Here is a 17,605-nt window from a genome sequence, read left to right as displayed (position 1 = left end):
GTACTCTCATTGCAGTGTTCAAGGTAGGGAGTGATCTGTGAAGCAACGAGATCTTTATTGTTTAGTAAGCAAGTTTTGGCTGTCATATTTCCTTTAAATACAATTACGTTTTTCCTGAGTGTAGACTCTTCTTTTTCTGTTTTCCGTTTTGGAGGGTCAAGTGTCTTGCAATGCAGCCACATATTCCTCCTGTTATGCAAATATGCCACTGGCTATAAAATAACAACCCCCCAAAATTAGTAATTTTTTTAAGAAGAAAAACATTGTGTCTAATAAAAACTACATGCCTCACTAATACTGAAAAAAGGTGTGGTAGATGAGGTGCAACAGCAGAGAGCATTGCAGTACCTGCCCTATTCTGTTGGTATGCTCTTCATGCTTCTATGCAGGCTTGTGCCTTCAAACACAAGTGTCTTTAGTAGTCAGTAAGAGTTCCCTGCTGTTAGCTTTCAGCAGTTTGTCCTTTTCTTTTTTCCCAAGATGAATCAAACCTGGATGCCTTTTTCTGCAGGACTCTGTGTGATATGTTTGATATATTAGGTTGTTATTTAATCCAACTATATATCAAACATATTCCTACAGTGTCCTGCCCTGTCTCCTGGGGTTTTATCCTAGTAGAAGGCAATATGAAGGAGTACATTCACTCACAAGCAGGTTTAGAAGACTTCCTGCAGACTCCTAATCTGATTTAAAATATATACATGAAGGACTCCTTTATCAGTAGAGTTGCTCTTGGAGGGACTTTTAAGTTGCGTAGGGCCTTTTGTGACAGTGACCATAAGCTGTGCCAAGAACTGACTTTCACTGAAATGGTTATTGTGTTTTTCATGGCTTAGTGCAGTAACTTATGCATTTTGGTTTTCTCTTTATGAAATAGAAGATGGGAGCTGCTTCAAAATAAAATGGTTTGTCTTTTGTAATTTTTTTCTCTTTAGCAATGAGATTGGGGGCTCATTTGTTCTCCTATTAACCCTGACTTTTTTTATGTTATCCCTAATAATGGAGATTCTATAGAAAACTGGTTAAAACACAGCACAAAACCATCTCTAATTACATTTTTTTTAATGGCACGATCAACATTTTCAGGATATTTCACACTACAGACTTTCTAGCTAGCCTAATAATTTCTGTTTGTCTGTTCTGGTGACTTTATTTTCCAATCCACTTATACCCGTACATAGTCAATAGCAGCTTATTAGTTTAAGCTTGTGGAAAAAGAGATGCTGATCTTCATGGGGGCTGCCTGAGGAAGGAGAAGCAAATCACTTGTCTCATAGATCTGGTTTGTAAAGAAACCCAAGTAGCCCTCTCAAGCAACTAAAATCTTACAAGGTGAAATTTTTTGTCATGCATCACACCGTTGCTCCTAACTTTGTTCATGAAGGCTGTGAACTGACACATGTTGTGAGGGTACTGTTGACAAGTGTGAACTTAAGACAGTTCAGGACACACTCTTTAATAATGAGAATGAGTAGAACAATTACTTCTCTTGCAGGGCATTTTGCTGTGTTCTGTCTTGGACTGCTACATGTCCTTATTGCTAAGGAGTGCTCTTTGGAGAGTACAGGCAGGTAAACATACCCACAGCGCTGACTGAGCATTGTGCCTACTTCCCCATTTCAAACATGAGCATCCAGCCCTTAAAAGTCATACCTAAGAATGCTGAAGGGAAAACTGCAGAGAAGAACTAGAACACTAGAACTTAGAAAAGATGAAAACTCAACAGAAGTTTCACAGTTTTGAGTGCTGTGTAAGGCTGCTTCAAAAATAAATTCTCCACAGAAGGGATCAACTGTCAATAGAAAACTTTTTTTCCAGATAGAAAAGAAGTTGAGATGACAGGAAATGCAGGATTTAGAAGTTTGAGAAACTTGGGGTGCGGTTTCTTCTCCCCACCCCCCAAATTTCAATATAATTGTAAAGAAACTCATTTGGTACACAGGGGGGGAAAAAAAAAACTGTTATCTGATGAGATACTAAGGTTGAACTATATGTTTTCCTGCTGAACTTTACCCTGCTGCCCCAGGATGGAAGTTAATCCAGCCATTGTACAATAGCGTTCTCAGTAACGCAAGATTTGATTTCTCTGCATTCCCTTTGAAAGCAGTCATTTTTGCTTAGCACTTATGTGCAATATTTAGTCTACTCACTATGCTGAACTGAGTTCGAACAGCTACTTTTCTTCAGCCTCTCTTTGGTGGCTGGTTTTTTGCAAATTGAATACCATCTGGGCACATAAACGGCTACTTAATGTATCGGAGTATGGCCATGGGCATTTTATTAAACTTTACGAAAGAATGACACCTCCTTTATAATAAAGAATCAGATACTGAAATGCTTACTAGCTTTTAAGTTTGAATTCCTGACAATGCTGACATATATAGAATAATACATATGATATATTTTGTTATGTTGGAAATGAAAATTTAAAAACTCTCAACGACAGGGAGCCTTGGACAAAAGTAAGTGCGGTAACAGTCTGTTAAACTGACCATCATCCGGTGGTACTTTTGTTGATATTTCAGTTTAAGTATTTAGTCAACTTAAATCAAAGTCAACAATGCATCTATTTTAATAATGAAAAGAAATCTGATAGTGACTATACTGAATTCCATTTAGTCACTTCCGTTTTGTGATGTTGTGATTGAAGTAAGAGTTTTATAAATAAGACTGGAGGCCTGTTGCATAAATTGAGGACCAATGTGATTACCACTTAGATATAATAATGGTCGTGGTGTTACATTGCAAGCATTGCCAAAAATTCATGTGGAACGTGACTCACTTCACAAAGCAATTTCATATACTCTTATTACAAAGAAATATGTTTTAGTTGATGGGATTAGCCCAATAGCAAGGCAAGACAAATACTTTTCTTTAAATCAGGTGGCTTTTCCTACAGGATAAGGAAAACTTTAAAGTGCCAAAAAACTTCATCTTCACATCAGTTTTTATTTTCAGATCATTCCGTTTTTCTGGTACAGTTTCATCTCCTGGACTTTGTTTCAGTTATGTGGCAGTCATGTGAAGTGCTATAGGACTGAGCACTGCATGATGTGCCATTTTGTAATGATTTGTAATTAAGCAGAATTATGTTTTATTATTTTATAATTGACTACTATTTCATCAGATTGCAGTAACAGGAGAACTAAACCTGACTTAAATTTAGATGGATGCGCTTGGCCTTGCAAATAAAGTGCACAGTTTTCTAATTCAAAGCCCAGTTAGCTGATGTTCCTAAAGTTAGTTAGTTGACACAAGAATGCTGTGGTTGCAGAAGTTGGAAGAAACCTGTATTTCAAAAACCTCGTCTCTTACAAGGTGGTCGATTCTGATATTGTATCTCTAGCCCTACTGGTCATACTGCATTGGATTCTGGTAGGCTTGTGATTTGATCACAAACAAAATACATTCTGTTGGTGTATTTTGTGTAAAAAACAATCAGAACACATAGCCCAGGCCTGGTTCTGTTTAAAATAACAATAACCATTTATCTCTATCTATTTTGTTAACTGTTCAGAAGCTAGTAGGCGTGCTTAAATCGATAAATGTTTTCAGTATTGGTTTAAATGATTAGAAAGTCAGGGAAGTGGTTGTTTTATGGAACAATAGATTTGCATTTTAAATAGCAAGAAACCTCATTAGGAACAGCTGGTCTCTCTATTTGCACATGCTTGTTGAAAGACAAGTTTGGATGAGTGAAGTGTTGCAGACAGACCTTTGGAACTTCATATCTCCAAGATGACTAAACTGGACTGCTTCACAATGCTGCTCTTCGTGAAATGACAGCTCTTACCAAAAGCTGTTAAATCTATGCAGTTGCTTGATATCTACGTTACATTTCTTAGTACAGGTGAATGAGACAATATGCATTTATCACTGTTCTTTTTTAAGGCTTTAAGTCTTTTAAGTATTTAGAAAATGCTCTACCTAGTTTAGCAATCCTGGAATCCAGTATTATAGTACTACAGAGATCATTTTGATATGGAAAAACAAGAATTTCTTTTCAGACCTGCACTTCTCTGAAAGTAGTTTTGAGTAGCCCTAGTGGAGGTAATGTATTAGAAAGTTGAAGGCAATTCTTTAAGTATCTTGTGTGATACTCAATTTCACGTGTGAGCAGCCACAAGGGCAACTTCATATTTAAACTCACTTATGTTGACTTCCAGCTTTAGTCCCTATGAAACTCCTTTGCAGAAAATGATGTTGTAGGTCTTACTGAATTTACTGATGTGTTCCAAAATGTTCTTGTCTCACTTTGTGTATGTCCTCAATCTTGAAAATACAACTGCTTTCAGGTGAATAATGTGTGACACTGTTCTTTCTTGGTTGTAGCAAGCAGATGAGACTTTGGATTTCGAAGAACAGATCCTGGAAGCAGCTAAATCCATTGCAGCTGCTACCAGTGCCCTTGTGAAGTCAGCTTCAGCAGCCCAGAGAGAACTGGTGGCACAGGGAAAGGTGGGTAAACAGGACAAGTAGCAACAGTAGGGGGGGAAAGCATCAAAATTGAATCTAGTCTCTTAACTGTTCTCTGTTAAAACAGTAGGAAAGGAGCTTGGGAATGACTAATTAAAATGTAAATCTTTTCATTGCTTATCACAATACATGGCCCAGGCCTGGTTCTGTTCAAAAAAAAAAACCCACAATTCTGTTTGTTTAAACCTTGCAAGTGTAATCAAGTGTTTGGCTCTTCAGATGTTTCAGCTGTGGGGAGTTTTTGTGTTTGTGGGGGTTTTTTCATTTCATGAAGATCTGTGATTCAAGCTAGTAATGTATAGTCCCACAAGACAGCTTAGGAATCCAAAACCAAATGTCACAGTATGCAATACCACTTTGGACCAGAATAGCAAAGGGCCTCACTAATTGTGCCCTCAATGTTTTGTTGTCTGATTCAATGGGGACACAGGCCTGCATGCAAATTCAGTACATTTAAGTGGACATGCTTGTAATTATTGCTGGGACCAATGGAAAGAGTGCTTATAACATATGTCATCCTTTTGGTCTGGTCAGGATTGAGGTCTTTGTAATTCATTTCACATCCATCAGTGGTTTTTTTCCCCAGTTAATATACTTTGAAATTTTAAATCTGAACATCAAACAGGTACGTTGCCTGCGAGAACAATTTGTTACAGGACCATTGTTGTTGCATAGCTATGGTTTCCAATTTCATCTGATTTTTTTATTCTGAGCAGACTGTGTCATGGATCCTGTCACAAAAGCGCTATGCTGTCTACTTCAGCTAGGATTCCTGGGGAGCTTGTGCTTTTAGTTCCAGCAGGAGCACAGAGCACTTGTTTCAGAACAATAGTGATGTAACTGTTTGAAAAGACCTACCATAAGCTGTAGCTCTGGAACTTATCAATAATGCATAAAACAAGATATTGTTAATACCCATTGAAATCTGGCTATGGAGACAGTCCAAAAAATGAGAAATTTTACTTACCTGCTTCGCTTCAATTATTGTGCAGTCTACTTTTATGCGATAAGACCTGTTCTTATTTAGTTTCATTATGACATACAGCTTGATTTACTTTCCTCACCAGCACCACTGTAAAGTTATACAGAATAATACAGAATGTATTTCTATCCTGGTACCAGCCCTGAATCTCCCTCAGGTAGTTTCGGCTTCTTTGCTCCCACAGATACATTTCTATGTGTGTCTTTCAGATTGAGGCTAACAGCACTTGCATCCTATTCCATTCAAGTTCAGATAATTGCTAGAACCACTTTAATCTGTCTGTTTGAGGAAAGCTGTAGCTTGCTGTTCTAATAGAAGCATACCTGTCAAATGTAGTGCCATATTAGCAGATCTGTGCAGCCTGCTTTACTGAATTTAGCCATTTTGCTTTATCTGTCACTCTATAGTAACTTGCTGAAAGATCAGGAATTTTTGCAGTGAATGGCTTTTACTGATAGTTTCTTGCCTGCTTGGAGGATCTGCAAGTAATAATGTGGTCTTTAAGGGAAGAAATTAATCCCAACCAAAATCAAAATTTAACAAAACATCAAACTTCAGAATTGTTTGTGGCACATCCTCTCATTATGATACTTCTCACAAATAAAGCAAGCCACTAAGATACTTCTGCAATATGAAGCCCTAACCCGTTTTCCTTTTCTTCTTTCTTTACTAATTACTAGTGCTTAGGTAATGTCACTGTGGCGTATCCTCTGACTCCTGTGGTAGCCTGTATCTCCAGGTCAGCCAGAAGTACAGAAAGCTGGCTTCTAAAATGACTGACCGAATTCTTGCCCATAGTGAATGGCTCCAACCTGCCTGGTGGGAAGGTTTTGTTATCGATATTGCGGGGAATCTTTTGCTCTTGTAAGAAACCTTCTGAAGCGTGTGGTATGGAGTCCTCCCAGAAAAGCGTGGCTGGCTTGTAGGCAGGAAGGACAAGTCTGATCTGCTCCACATCCATCACTTCAGTACTGAACAGTAAATGGTAATGACTATTGGCTTAGATTCCTCACTGACCTTTCTATTTGGTATGGAGGCAGTGGGAAATTCTTACCCGAGGGCATGGATGTGTGTGAACCAGGCATGTTCTGGTCCCAAATACATTTCTCACATTGCTTGATAAAGGCTGTGAAAGTATCTTACAGGGCAAACAAGTGCAATATTGCAGTTGAAGGGTTCGCTAAAGAAATTTTAAGTGAAACTACTGTCCCCTGTGGAATTGTTATAAAAGAATTAATTCAATGTTAGGCAACAGTTTCCATTTCTGCAGTATAGATGAAGTCTGCAAAGTTGCATCTGATCTATCTTCTTCCACACCACCCCCCTATTCACTCACATATGCGCACGCACACAAAATTCAGACACCACTAACTAGACTCCTGCATCTGTGGTCTACTTAAAATATATTTTCTGGGGATAATTAGGCAAGAAAACCTTGAAACCTGAAGAATTCAGGGACCTAGTGTATTCTTTTGTATAACTGATTTTTCAGTTATAGGGAAGTGTCACCATGGCTGTGAGAGAGCACATCTTTTGTTGGTGTTGCTGCTCTGCATAAGGATTCAATTCCAATCCCTGGGATCCTCATTACACACGAAACCCTATTTCAATTTCTTTTAAAATACAAGAAGTTTCTGGACCATGTCTACATTTCACATCTTCCAGCTTCTCCCCCAAAAACTCCCAGATCCAGGCGGTTGGGAGTGGGGGGCTGGCAACCAACTGTGGAATTCTGTTTCATTACTTTAATCTGATATGAGAAGAAAACTGTCTTCTGGTTGTTGCCAGTACTGCTGATGCCATGAACACTTCAGCAGATGAACCATGCGGAAAAATGGTCTGCTTTCCTCAAATGCCTTTATTAGGCATGAAGGCAGTGAGGGGGCTTCCCGGTGGAGCTTTCTGTTTTGTACCGTCCCATAGTGCCAGAATCACAAGAGATTCAGGAATGATGTAAATCCAAATGTGTTGTGGAGACAGAACGGCTAAGGAAACTGGGGTTGTTTAGCCTGGAGAAAAGGAGGCTGAGGGGAGACCTTATTGCTCTCTACAACTACCTGACAGGAGCTTGTAGCAAGGTGGGTGTCGGTCTCTTCTCCCAAGTAACAAGCAATAGGACAAGAGGAAATGGCCTCAAGTTGCGCCAGGGGAAGTTTAGATTGGATATTAGGCAAAATTTCTTCACCAAAATGGTTGTCAAGCATTGGAACAGGCTGTCCAGGGAAGTGGTGGACTCACCATCCCTGGAGGTATTTAGAAGACATAGATGTGGTGCTTAGGGACATAGTTTAGTGATGGACTTGGCAGTGCTGGGTTAACGGTTGGACTTGATGATCTTAAAGGTCCTTTCCAACCAAAATGATTCTATGATTCTATGATTTTAAAGGCCAGAAGATTAGGAACTACTGCTTCAACTGTTATTTAGGCCAAAGTCTCAGCTGCAACAATCATTACTCTGGGACTTCTATACATGTCCCAAGGATGGGGCAATTCAAGCAGCATAGCACGATGGACACTACCTGAGCAGACAGATGTGTGCTGGAAGCACACTTACTCTGACAACTAACTTTCAGTTGGATTTTCTGCTTCTGTATGTGCTGGGCACAGTCACAGGTGCAAGTGTTTCCTTTTTTCATGAGTTACTGTTTGTCTAAATCTGAGACAAAGCAACTGTATTTTTTGCTTCATTGCAAGCCATCTCTGAACTGTTTTTTCAGGTTGGAGCAATCCCTGCAAATGCAGCTGATGATGGACAGTGGTCTCAGGGACTTATTTCTGCTGTGAGTAACTCCTTCTCTTAAGGAAAACTAGCACCTTCTCTGAAGAAATAATATCCTGTGAGAATACACAGTGACTTTTTTTACTGTCCCCTAGGCCCGAATGGTGGCAGCTGCAACCAGCAATCTCTGTGAAGCAGCTAATGCATCAGTACAGGGCCACGCTAGTGAGGAGAAGCTCATCTCATCTGCCAAACAAGTGGCAGCTTCTACAGCACAGTTGCTTGTGGCTTGCAAAGTGAAGGCTGATCATGACTCTGAAGCCATGAGGAGGCTACAGGTACTTGTGTTCTTAATTACTGAAAACCCATAGTAGTGCTATGTAAACACTGCTTTAGCACTGTGTGAACAAACCTCAAATTTTAGGAATAGCTCCTTGAATTTCACAATTCTGTTCAGTTTTTCTTCCTTGTGGGATTCTGGGGCACTTTCTTTCATCAAGGATGATATGATTGTGCATTTGTCATTATTCAGCAGTAGCTACAGCTCACTTCACTGCTTGTTTTATTCTTCATTTTTAAAAGATGTTGAGAGATGCAAATGTTGACTGGCCTGTGCCAAGCCCTGGTTTAGGTGCAATATTGATAGATTCATATTCATGATAAGCCACAAGAATACATTAGCTGAGAATGTTTACTACGTGTGTTTTTATAGCGACTGAGTATAGTTGGTTTCTCTGCAATTGTTCTGCATTCAGTTAGACTCCCAGTGAGCTTGCAAACAGGTAAGCGCACCTAACTTGGTTGCATGTGAGTATCCTCCTGACCGCTGCAAGATTATGCATATGTTCAACAAAGTACTTGCCTAAGTGCCAGCCTGGGTTTTGGTCAGCTTTCCTTTGTTTCTAGGAGTCAAGAGACAGCAATTGTAGATAGAACATTTCTAAAATGGAGAATCATTGTCAGACAAAAACAAGAATAGAAGCTGATCCAACATCTCACCTAAAGTCCAATTTAACTTTTCTCCATGAAACTGGTTCCCTTTTACATTACACATCCATTTCATGTTGAGCTTCTCTGAACTATTAACGAATTAACACTGTGTTATAATGGGTAAAATCTAATGTCTCCAGAAGTTTTGTTTAAGGGTGTTCATTTTAAAAATGGCTAAAGCCTTCTCTGACATCCTGTCCTGCAGGCTCAGCCTGAAATGTAAGAACTATTTCAGCTCCTTTTTTCATACCATCAACATGGAGTGAAATTTGCCCTTTTTCTCTTATTTGGACAGATCCTACTAATGGACACTCAGTATAACAGCTCATGTATGGATAGGTAGAATCAAGTTCAACAGAAATACATATGACTAAGTATCTGTCTGAGTAAGAAGAATTGATATAATAATTTTTTCCAAGTAGAAAAATAGGTTAAATATTTAGGAGGAAAAAATAAATGTATGTGTGTGTGAAAAATCTGTTTGTTTCTATAGGAAACAGTGGCATGTTAATGTTATCTTTAGGGATGAGATGATTTCAGTGCTTTATAGTAGATTCATTTAGATTGACTTTGTCAAGGGTCTGTGGGGGAGGTATCAGTAACTGGAAGATAGTTCTGACTATAATGCAACCTGCACTTTAATATCCAAATGCCAAGATGGGTCTGAAGGAATTTTAAATGCAGAACAAACAATAGTAACAGGAACAAAATTAAGTACTAGAGACTGTTTTTCCTCAGCTCTGCCAACAAATTCGGGGTACTCGGTCACTGTAGGCAAATACTATCAAATAGACATCAAATGTAAAAAGTTGGAAGGGAATGTGAAAAGGAAATGAGCCCAAGCATGGATTGAAATTTAACTTTGCCACTTTACCAAGCTTCATATTAGTCCCAAAATGAATAATGAAGGGAAAAGCAGTTTGCATTGGAAATAACGTCCTTTATCGTAGCAAAACTAGTGAGCTGATGTCTGCCAAATATTTTTGCTGGTGGGTTTGCCAAAACTACTGAGACTTTTCAGCTGGCTTTGCCCCTAGCACAAATGTTTTCACATAGCTTTAATCAATAGGTTAGGTTCAGGAGTTTGCACCTATTAAGTTTTCCCTTTCCTACCCCACAAACCACTGCAAGCTTTGGGAGAAGACATTTGAACTGCATTTCCCATGAATGCTGACTTGGAATGCACTGTTACAGAGTGTTCCAAAACTTAATGAAACAAATGGAAATGTTTCCATTCTTTTTGGATAAGCTCCAGGCTGAGCAGAGCAAATTTCAAATAAGTTGTCCTTGGGCCATTTCAGGTGGGAAGAGAGTTAAGCTGAAAGGGAGCTGAAGCTGGAAATATGGAATAGGACTGGGGGGAGGTGGGGGGCAGGTTCAGAGCTGGTCCATGTGGCTTCCCCTCCTAGTGCCAGTGTGTCTCCAGCATGTGACAGCAGGCTGTCTTGGCCAGCGGCCTGTATGGGAACAAGTGTTCTCAGCACACATGACACCTGGGGACATCGGGAACCACGGGACAAAGTACTCTACTCCTGTTCTCTCTCGCTGCCTGCCACAGCACTGCAAGTACGTACCCTTTTTCTTCATACTGTGAAAGCATTAGTGTTGTTTATTGGTGGTGTTAACTGATTTGCTGTTAGATAGTAGGGTTTACGGTTTAATATAAGAACAGCCTTACAGGATCAGACCAAAAGTTCATTAAAGCTAATCTATATCCTGATTCCAGCAGTGGCCACTAGGAAATGCTTAGAGAAGCAAGTAAGAACAGGGTAAGTGTGTTCTAGAAGAGCATACTATTCTCTACTATGTTCTTAGATTCCAAGCATTTTCAACTCGGGAACTTCCCAAGCCAAATGCAGATTCTATATGTTTAGTAACCCTCAATAGTTTTCTCTTAATTTATCCAGTCATCCTTGACCCCATGTAAACTTCTAGAGTCTAATTAACACTTCTTAGGCAGTAGATTAAGCTAGGATAGCTGTACCTATGTCTGTCCCAACCTGCTTCTGCTGATTTAAATCCACATAGTATGAATAACTGCATGACATGCAAATCCGCTCCTGTAGCACACAGGACTCAAATTTCATTTACAGGATAGGCACCTTCCCAGTGCAGGGGTTCTAACAAGATTTAACCATTCACATCCTTCTCTTCATGAAGTATTCAGTTGCTCTTGAGACTACCTGGTACAACATAATGCTATGCAGCATTACAGAAGTCAGTTTGAGTAGTGATAAATTCATGTCACTTTGACCAGGCTATGTTATTGCAGGAGTGTTGATAACTTGTCGCTTCTGGTATCTCAACTAAATTCTTCACAATTAAGAAAGATGTCTCTCCATAGCATTTCATTGTGCACTGAAGACTTACCCATGGTAACAGATGATCTAGGTGTTCCTCTTGCTCAGGAGGTGAAAAGATCTTTGGTGCTCTGTCACATTCTCTAAAGTTGTTTCTTTGCTAAAGCAATTGAAATACATTTGGGGGCCCACGTTTCTAATTGAATAGAAAACATATAGCTAGGTCCCCCAGTCAGTCCTGCAGAATGAGTGACCCATGACCCTTCGTAGCGCTAAGTCCACATCAGCCCAGAAGTTTCTTTTACTGCCTCTGTCCTGACATTGATGAATAGATAAAGAGATGGAAAGGAGGAGGATTCCAGTAAGAGCCAAGAAGGAGGCATATGTCAAATTTTGGTGTATCATCCAATTTAAAATACAAAATATCAGACATAAGACTTATCTGGGACTCACAAATTTAAAGGACTGCCAGTGGTATGTGAAAGATCTCATCTACACCTCCATACGCAATACCAGTTAAACCATGGATCATTCTTCTCCCAGAGCCAGCTTTCCACCACTTTCACCAGCTCTTTGTACAGCATTATAAGATCTGGCACTGAATTTGCTCCAGTGTACTAAGAGCTGTTGAAAGTGGTGGAAAGAAGACTATTGAATAGCATTGGCTAGGAAATACCCTGTGCAGACTGGTGACCTCAGTGCTTCAAAAAAGGTGCCAGCTCCATCGTTTAGCTTTAGTAGAAGAGACATTTGCATTTTGTTTGTGACAAGGACTCTTCTTCCACTCATCTCCATAGGGATGACAGTAGGAGATTCCAAGACCACTCCTCTGGTATCCTCCTCTGTATCCCTTAAAGCAATGCCTGTGGACATGGTCATTACTCAGCATGCAGTGTGGAATCTCTACTGCCAATGTGTATTATAGTATAGCAAAGATAGTTTTGTCAATGTTAGAATACAGGTAGCTTAGTTATCTTTTTCTTTTTGATGCACAATTGCTGACACTACTCAGTTTAGACAACAAAAGATATATTGCAAGTGTTTGACTGTTTATCTTTAGAAATCTGAGAATTTTTAAGGAAATAAAGGTTTAAATGTGAGATAATCATGTTTGTGTAAATGGCTAATTTGCCCTGATGAAAAGTCCATTAATTTAAAAACTTCATTGCCTTAAAATGTTTCTTTATATGCTAGCTTTCATTTTCTATTGTTCTTCCTCAAAAAAAAAAATCTCCTCAGTGTTATGCATAACATAACTTGTAATTTCATCCACTGTTTTATTTCAAACTGTAGCGAAAAAAAATCTCGTTTATGACTTTCCCAACTTCCAGCTTGTTAAATAAAGGAATTGTGTTCCTTTCTGTACCATTGATTTTGAAAGATTAATTTGCTTTTCACTGGGAAAAACAAAACGAAACAGAACACGCCTTTCCTGTGTAGTCAAGCAAAGATGTTTTAGTTTTGATGCTCAGATGAATCCATGTTAGTTATACATTTTTGTTATTACTGAATTTCTTTTGTCTTTTTCAAAGGCTGCAGGAAACGCTGTCAAACGAGCATCAGACAATCTTGTCAGGGCGGCCCAAAAAGCAGCATTTGGGAAAGCAGAGGATGACGACGTTGTGGTCAAAACAAAGTTTGTGGGTGGCATTGCTCAGGTTCGTACAATCACCCAAGAAGTAACGCAGAGCAAAACTATCACAGAAACGTAGCATAGTGTTACAGTGTCCCTCTGCTGGACAAATTTATGTAGAAATCTCTGATAAATTACTTGATGCCTCACTGTTAGGTAACCACTGACATAACAGCCAAGTGATATGCTTTAAGATGTCTACACTTCTTCATTGAAAGTTTACCGTAATAGCAGTTACCATTGTCCGATATATTTTATTTTTGTTCTGATGAAGTTAATAGTTCTTTTCAGACTTTTCTCATGTACTTTAAATATTCCCAAATCTTAATGGAACACTAGTTTTGTATGTCTATAATCCAAGAAATAGAGAGTGAGAGATAAGAACTGATGACATTTCATTACTGTGACCATAATAAATATAGGGAAATAATAACAATATTTAAAAATAGATTCCAAGGCTTTGAGGTTGTACCAACTTCTGGATTCACTGTTATGGATGAGGAACACCGTATACTGTGGTCACTACTTAAAAGATATTGAAATGTATAATTTCTGTATGTCTGTAGTACTGTCATTTTTCCCTTGGCATTCTGAGATGCAGGAAAATTCTGTGGATACCTGCAGTAATCAGTGTTCAATTTTACTGTCACTCAAACATTATGTTAAGACATGGTGCTTATCCTACATGTGCTAAGCCCTCACCCTGATCAATGTTGGTGGAGCACAGCACTATAAAATCCATCATGGATGTATGCTAAAACTAGGCTAGTAAATTGGGTTTTTTCTTCTTTTAGTCCTCTTTAAGAAACAAGTGGGATTGATATCATAGTCCTGGAACCTGGAAGAATTTGAGCAATTCCTGCCAAAGTCATTTAAATCTGGTGCTTCTTTGGAGAATGCTCAAGGCCTAGCTGTGACTGGTGTCATAGAGAAAGAAATCTTGTTTTACAGACAGTATTCCTTGCTGTTATAATTCATGCTTCTGTTTTCTAGATCATTGCAGCCCAAGAAGAAATGCTGAAGAAGGAAAGAGAGCTGGAAGAGGCAAGGAAAAAATTGGCTCAGATCCGCCAACAGCAATACAAATTCCTACCAACAGAGCTGCGAGAAGATGAGGGATAACCTGCTGAGATGTTCTTCTTTCCCCCACCCTGCTTTTTTTCCTTTTTTTTTTTTTTCTTTTCTTTTAAAGAAATAAGCTAAAGGGGGACAGTACAGTGAGAACTGCTCTGACAACATTCTGGTATGCCAAGCACTTACCTAAATAAACTGCCTGTCATAGCTTTGGATGAGCAGAGGGCAATAAACACATGTTTTTTCTCATCTGGTCAGCTGAGGTGCATGATGATCAAATAATGGTACAGTGTTAGGTTCATCATTCCTGTTCCTTCCTTGACTTATATCTCAGGAGAGAATGTTTCACTTTTTACTAAAGATACTAAGTCAGTATTATTGTCACTTTCCTGATGCTTGAGGTATTTATCGTTCCTTGACTTGTTATAAAACGTTCATAGTATTAATAGGAAAACAGTCAAGAAATCTTTCATATGATAAATATCACATGAGCTAGTGGTTCTCCCCGAACTACCCTTGTAAAAGGAAGACCAAGATGGAGAACTATGCATGTTTGAGTGGAGAAACATGCATGAGTGTGGGTTTGAAGAAGATGCCTGTCCTCTTTCAGTGTTATATAGCTGGTTCACCCCAAAACTGGAGGAATTGTCTCTGCACCTGTTTGCACTAGTAGTATTACTCCTTACCTGATACCAACAAGCTTCTTCTTGTACAGTATTTAGGTTTACAAAATGTGGCAATAGCCATTCTTTAAAGAGCTCAGAAAACAAAAAAATTGAAACCTTGTCACTGCCTCAGTAATAGCAGGTTCATGAAGGAAAATGCTGTTTCAGTTATATACCTCTAATGTGTGACTACTTTTACAGTATTATACACACATACACATGCTCTAACATTGGATTGAATAGTTTGCATTTTGTTTTTTAATTGAAGTTATCTGGTTTGTACTGTGGGATTTCTGCTAGAATGTATGGTAGTGAAAAAAGGGAAATGCCCAGTACAACAAAAAACTATCACAATTCTTGTACTTCTTTTAATAATTTCATTTATAACTATTTTGTTTTGAAACCTGTGGGTATTGTAGGAGAAAAGAAGTAGTGATTTCCAAGTAGACTTTTCCTGTAATATATTTTAAAAAAAACTGACCTCTAGGGAGTTTGTTTTCATAGTTGGTATTGATGAAAATGTACTCACCAAGGAATGGCAGAGAAGGAATAGCAACAATCTATCAGCAACCTTTGTCTTCAGCTGAAGAAAGGTACAGTATGCTCTCAGGATGGCTGTTGTGACCTAAACAATAGCAATATGGGTAGAGTGAGGAACACATTTTACGCTGTCAAAGAAAGATCACAAATCACAGCAACTTTAACTAGCAAAAGCTAAACTATTTGACTAACTACAGAAATACCATCTCTCCTAACAATTTCCAACATGCCTCCAACTCCACTCAAGCCCGCTTAAACAATAATGTCAAGTCTATTTAGGTCAAAGGATATTGCTGCTCCAGTCCTTCTGAAGGCTGTGCTGTCATTTAGATACCTGCCAAGTACATTCAGCTGAGCCTGTTGTGTTATATGCATACCCACCTAGTTGTCATTATTGCAGAAATACTTGTCTTGTAGACTCAAAAGTACCCCCCCTAGTGGTAGATTGACCAGTTTAGATAGTGCTAACTCCTCATTTAAGTTACCTGCATGAGATAAAATTATCAGGAATTTTGTCACACTAGTGTTAAATATATAGCAAAAAAAGGCTAGGCTATTAATAAATATTAAAGTGTACAGAGGTTTTTATTGTTAGAGTGTCTTCTCTGGTACTGATGTACTTCAGACTCAGTAGAGTTGATGGAGAATTCACAATCATGAGAGGAAAAAATTGGCAAATCCCAAATGGAATTACTGGCATCGACAGATGTGCTGTGATGTGTAGGCTTGCGTGCATATACAAACCCTTACTATCAGAGACATGCAATTTCAAGTTCTGTAATTTTCCACTTCAGCACAATTGATTTGTTTGGGTTTTTTTCACTCAACTCACTGTGAGCACTGTCACAGAATCTCGATGTTAAGAATTTCTACACCAAAAAAAAGGCTTCCTGTAAATTTTTAGGCAGAAGGCTACATTGGTGTTTATTGCTGTAAGAACTAAATAAAGACAGGCTCTAGTGATAGGGATTTTCTGCTGCCGTTGGTAGGTCCAGCTTCTTTGCAGCTTATGGCTCCTTCTCTTTTTTTACCTGGATAGCCTCAGAATACCATCTCTTTTTCGGAAAGATCTGCGAGATAGATTTGTTACTGCTTCCCTTTCAACCTGTGTTTAACTTGGTCTTATTAAAGCACGAAGAAAGATGATGCTGTCCTTAGCACCATGCCAGTATTTTATTGTAGGTATAATACTGTTGTAATATATTTTGGTCAGGATGGTATTTGCCAGTTTGAAAGAAGCCAAAAGCCTGGTCAAATGCACCTATGTAAGGAAATTGTATAGCTAGAAAACTTTATCAGTATGTAGAAGGAAAGAGCATGCTCAAATTTTGTTCCAGATAAGTTTATTTGGGAAGTCCACTTTAGCACAGTTATTCTGAGACTTCTCTATTTCTGATTTAATGCCCCCTCTTATTTGACAGAAAGTATTGTTCTCTTTTCTCCCTGACTATGTGCTCCATAGAGGAACCATAGTCAGTTGAGTAGCTGAGCTGAAAAACTGAAGTATTTTTTTACTCTGAATTTTGGGTCTTCATTTGGGAAACATTAAGAGAATATAAGCTCATCTAAAATCTTTCTATTTCATTTTTTTCTTGCTGTTATAATTTGCAGTACCACTGAAGTCCACATGTGAACGTCTGTAGAGTTTGGAACTAGTCCATGCATTTATTTGGCACAGAGACTTGCAGCAGGAAGTGACAAGTTGGAGTAAGGGATGGAAGCTAGTTAACAAGGACAGATGTTCATTTGTTTTGTTAGCTTGTGAAATGGTAAATGAGCTCTGTTGTATCTCACCCTTCTTCATGTGGAATTCACTTTAAGGAATTGTATGCAAATTAAAAGCAAAATGCCTCAAAGTTGTTTGTGTACAAATAGTCTAGTGTTGTTTCCCCAACCATTCAGAAAATAATTTGAATATTTTATCATTTGTCTAAAGTGTTCTACATCAGAAGCCTCAAAGAAAAGTTTTAAAACAAAAATTGAAGACTAGAGTCTTGTTTCATCTGTCCCTTTCCCTTTGATTTTCTGCATCTTCATTACTTAATTCCTAATGAAGAGATGAATTCATAATCTAGAGACCTCCTCAACATAAATATGTTTAGATCATGAGCACATTTTTGCTTTGAATCAGTCCAAGCTGTTAAGATATTCACCCCAGGAGTATGGCATGTGCCATCACTACATTTACCTTCCCTACATGTTTTTTAACCTCTGGGTTTGCTTTTT

The 17,605-nt window shown here is 38.6% G+C and overlaps 1 protein-coding gene across 5 annotated transcripts in view; it reads left to right on the top strand.

The window, feature by feature from the left end:
* Nucleotides 1-17,238, top strand: part of TLN2 (talin 2) — a 197,211-nt gene extending 179,973 nt beyond the window's left edge. For all 5 annotated transcript variants that reach the window (XM_068410654.1, XM_068410655.1, XM_068410657.1 and 2 more), the window contains 5 exons: nucleotides 4,333-4,458; nucleotides 8,176-8,238; nucleotides 8,333-8,515; nucleotides 13,000-13,125; nucleotides 14,094-17,238. In XM_068410654.1, coding sequence (XP_068266755.1) covers nucleotides 4,333-4,458; nucleotides 8,176-8,238; nucleotides 8,333-8,515; nucleotides 13,000-13,125; nucleotides 14,094-14,222 — 627 coding nt within the window. In that variant the 3' untranslated portion in view covers nucleotides 14,223-17,238. The remainder of the gene's footprint in view (nucleotides 1-4,332; nucleotides 4,459-8,175; nucleotides 8,239-8,332; nucleotides 8,516-12,999; nucleotides 13,126-14,093) is intronic.
* The last annotated feature ends 367 nt before the right edge of the window (nucleotides 17,239-17,605 follow it).

The sequence above is a fragment of the Nyctibius grandis genome, chromosome 11 (assembly GCF_013368605.1).
Source record: "Nyctibius grandis isolate bNycGra1 chromosome 11, bNycGra1.pri, whole genome shotgun sequence".
In the NCBI taxonomy this organism is placed as follows: domain Eukaryota; kingdom Metazoa; phylum Chordata; class Aves; order Nyctibiiformes; family Nyctibiidae; genus Nyctibius; species Nyctibius grandis.
Note: the sequence above shows the minus strand (reverse complement) of the source record. Positions and strands in the feature narration are given on the sequence as shown.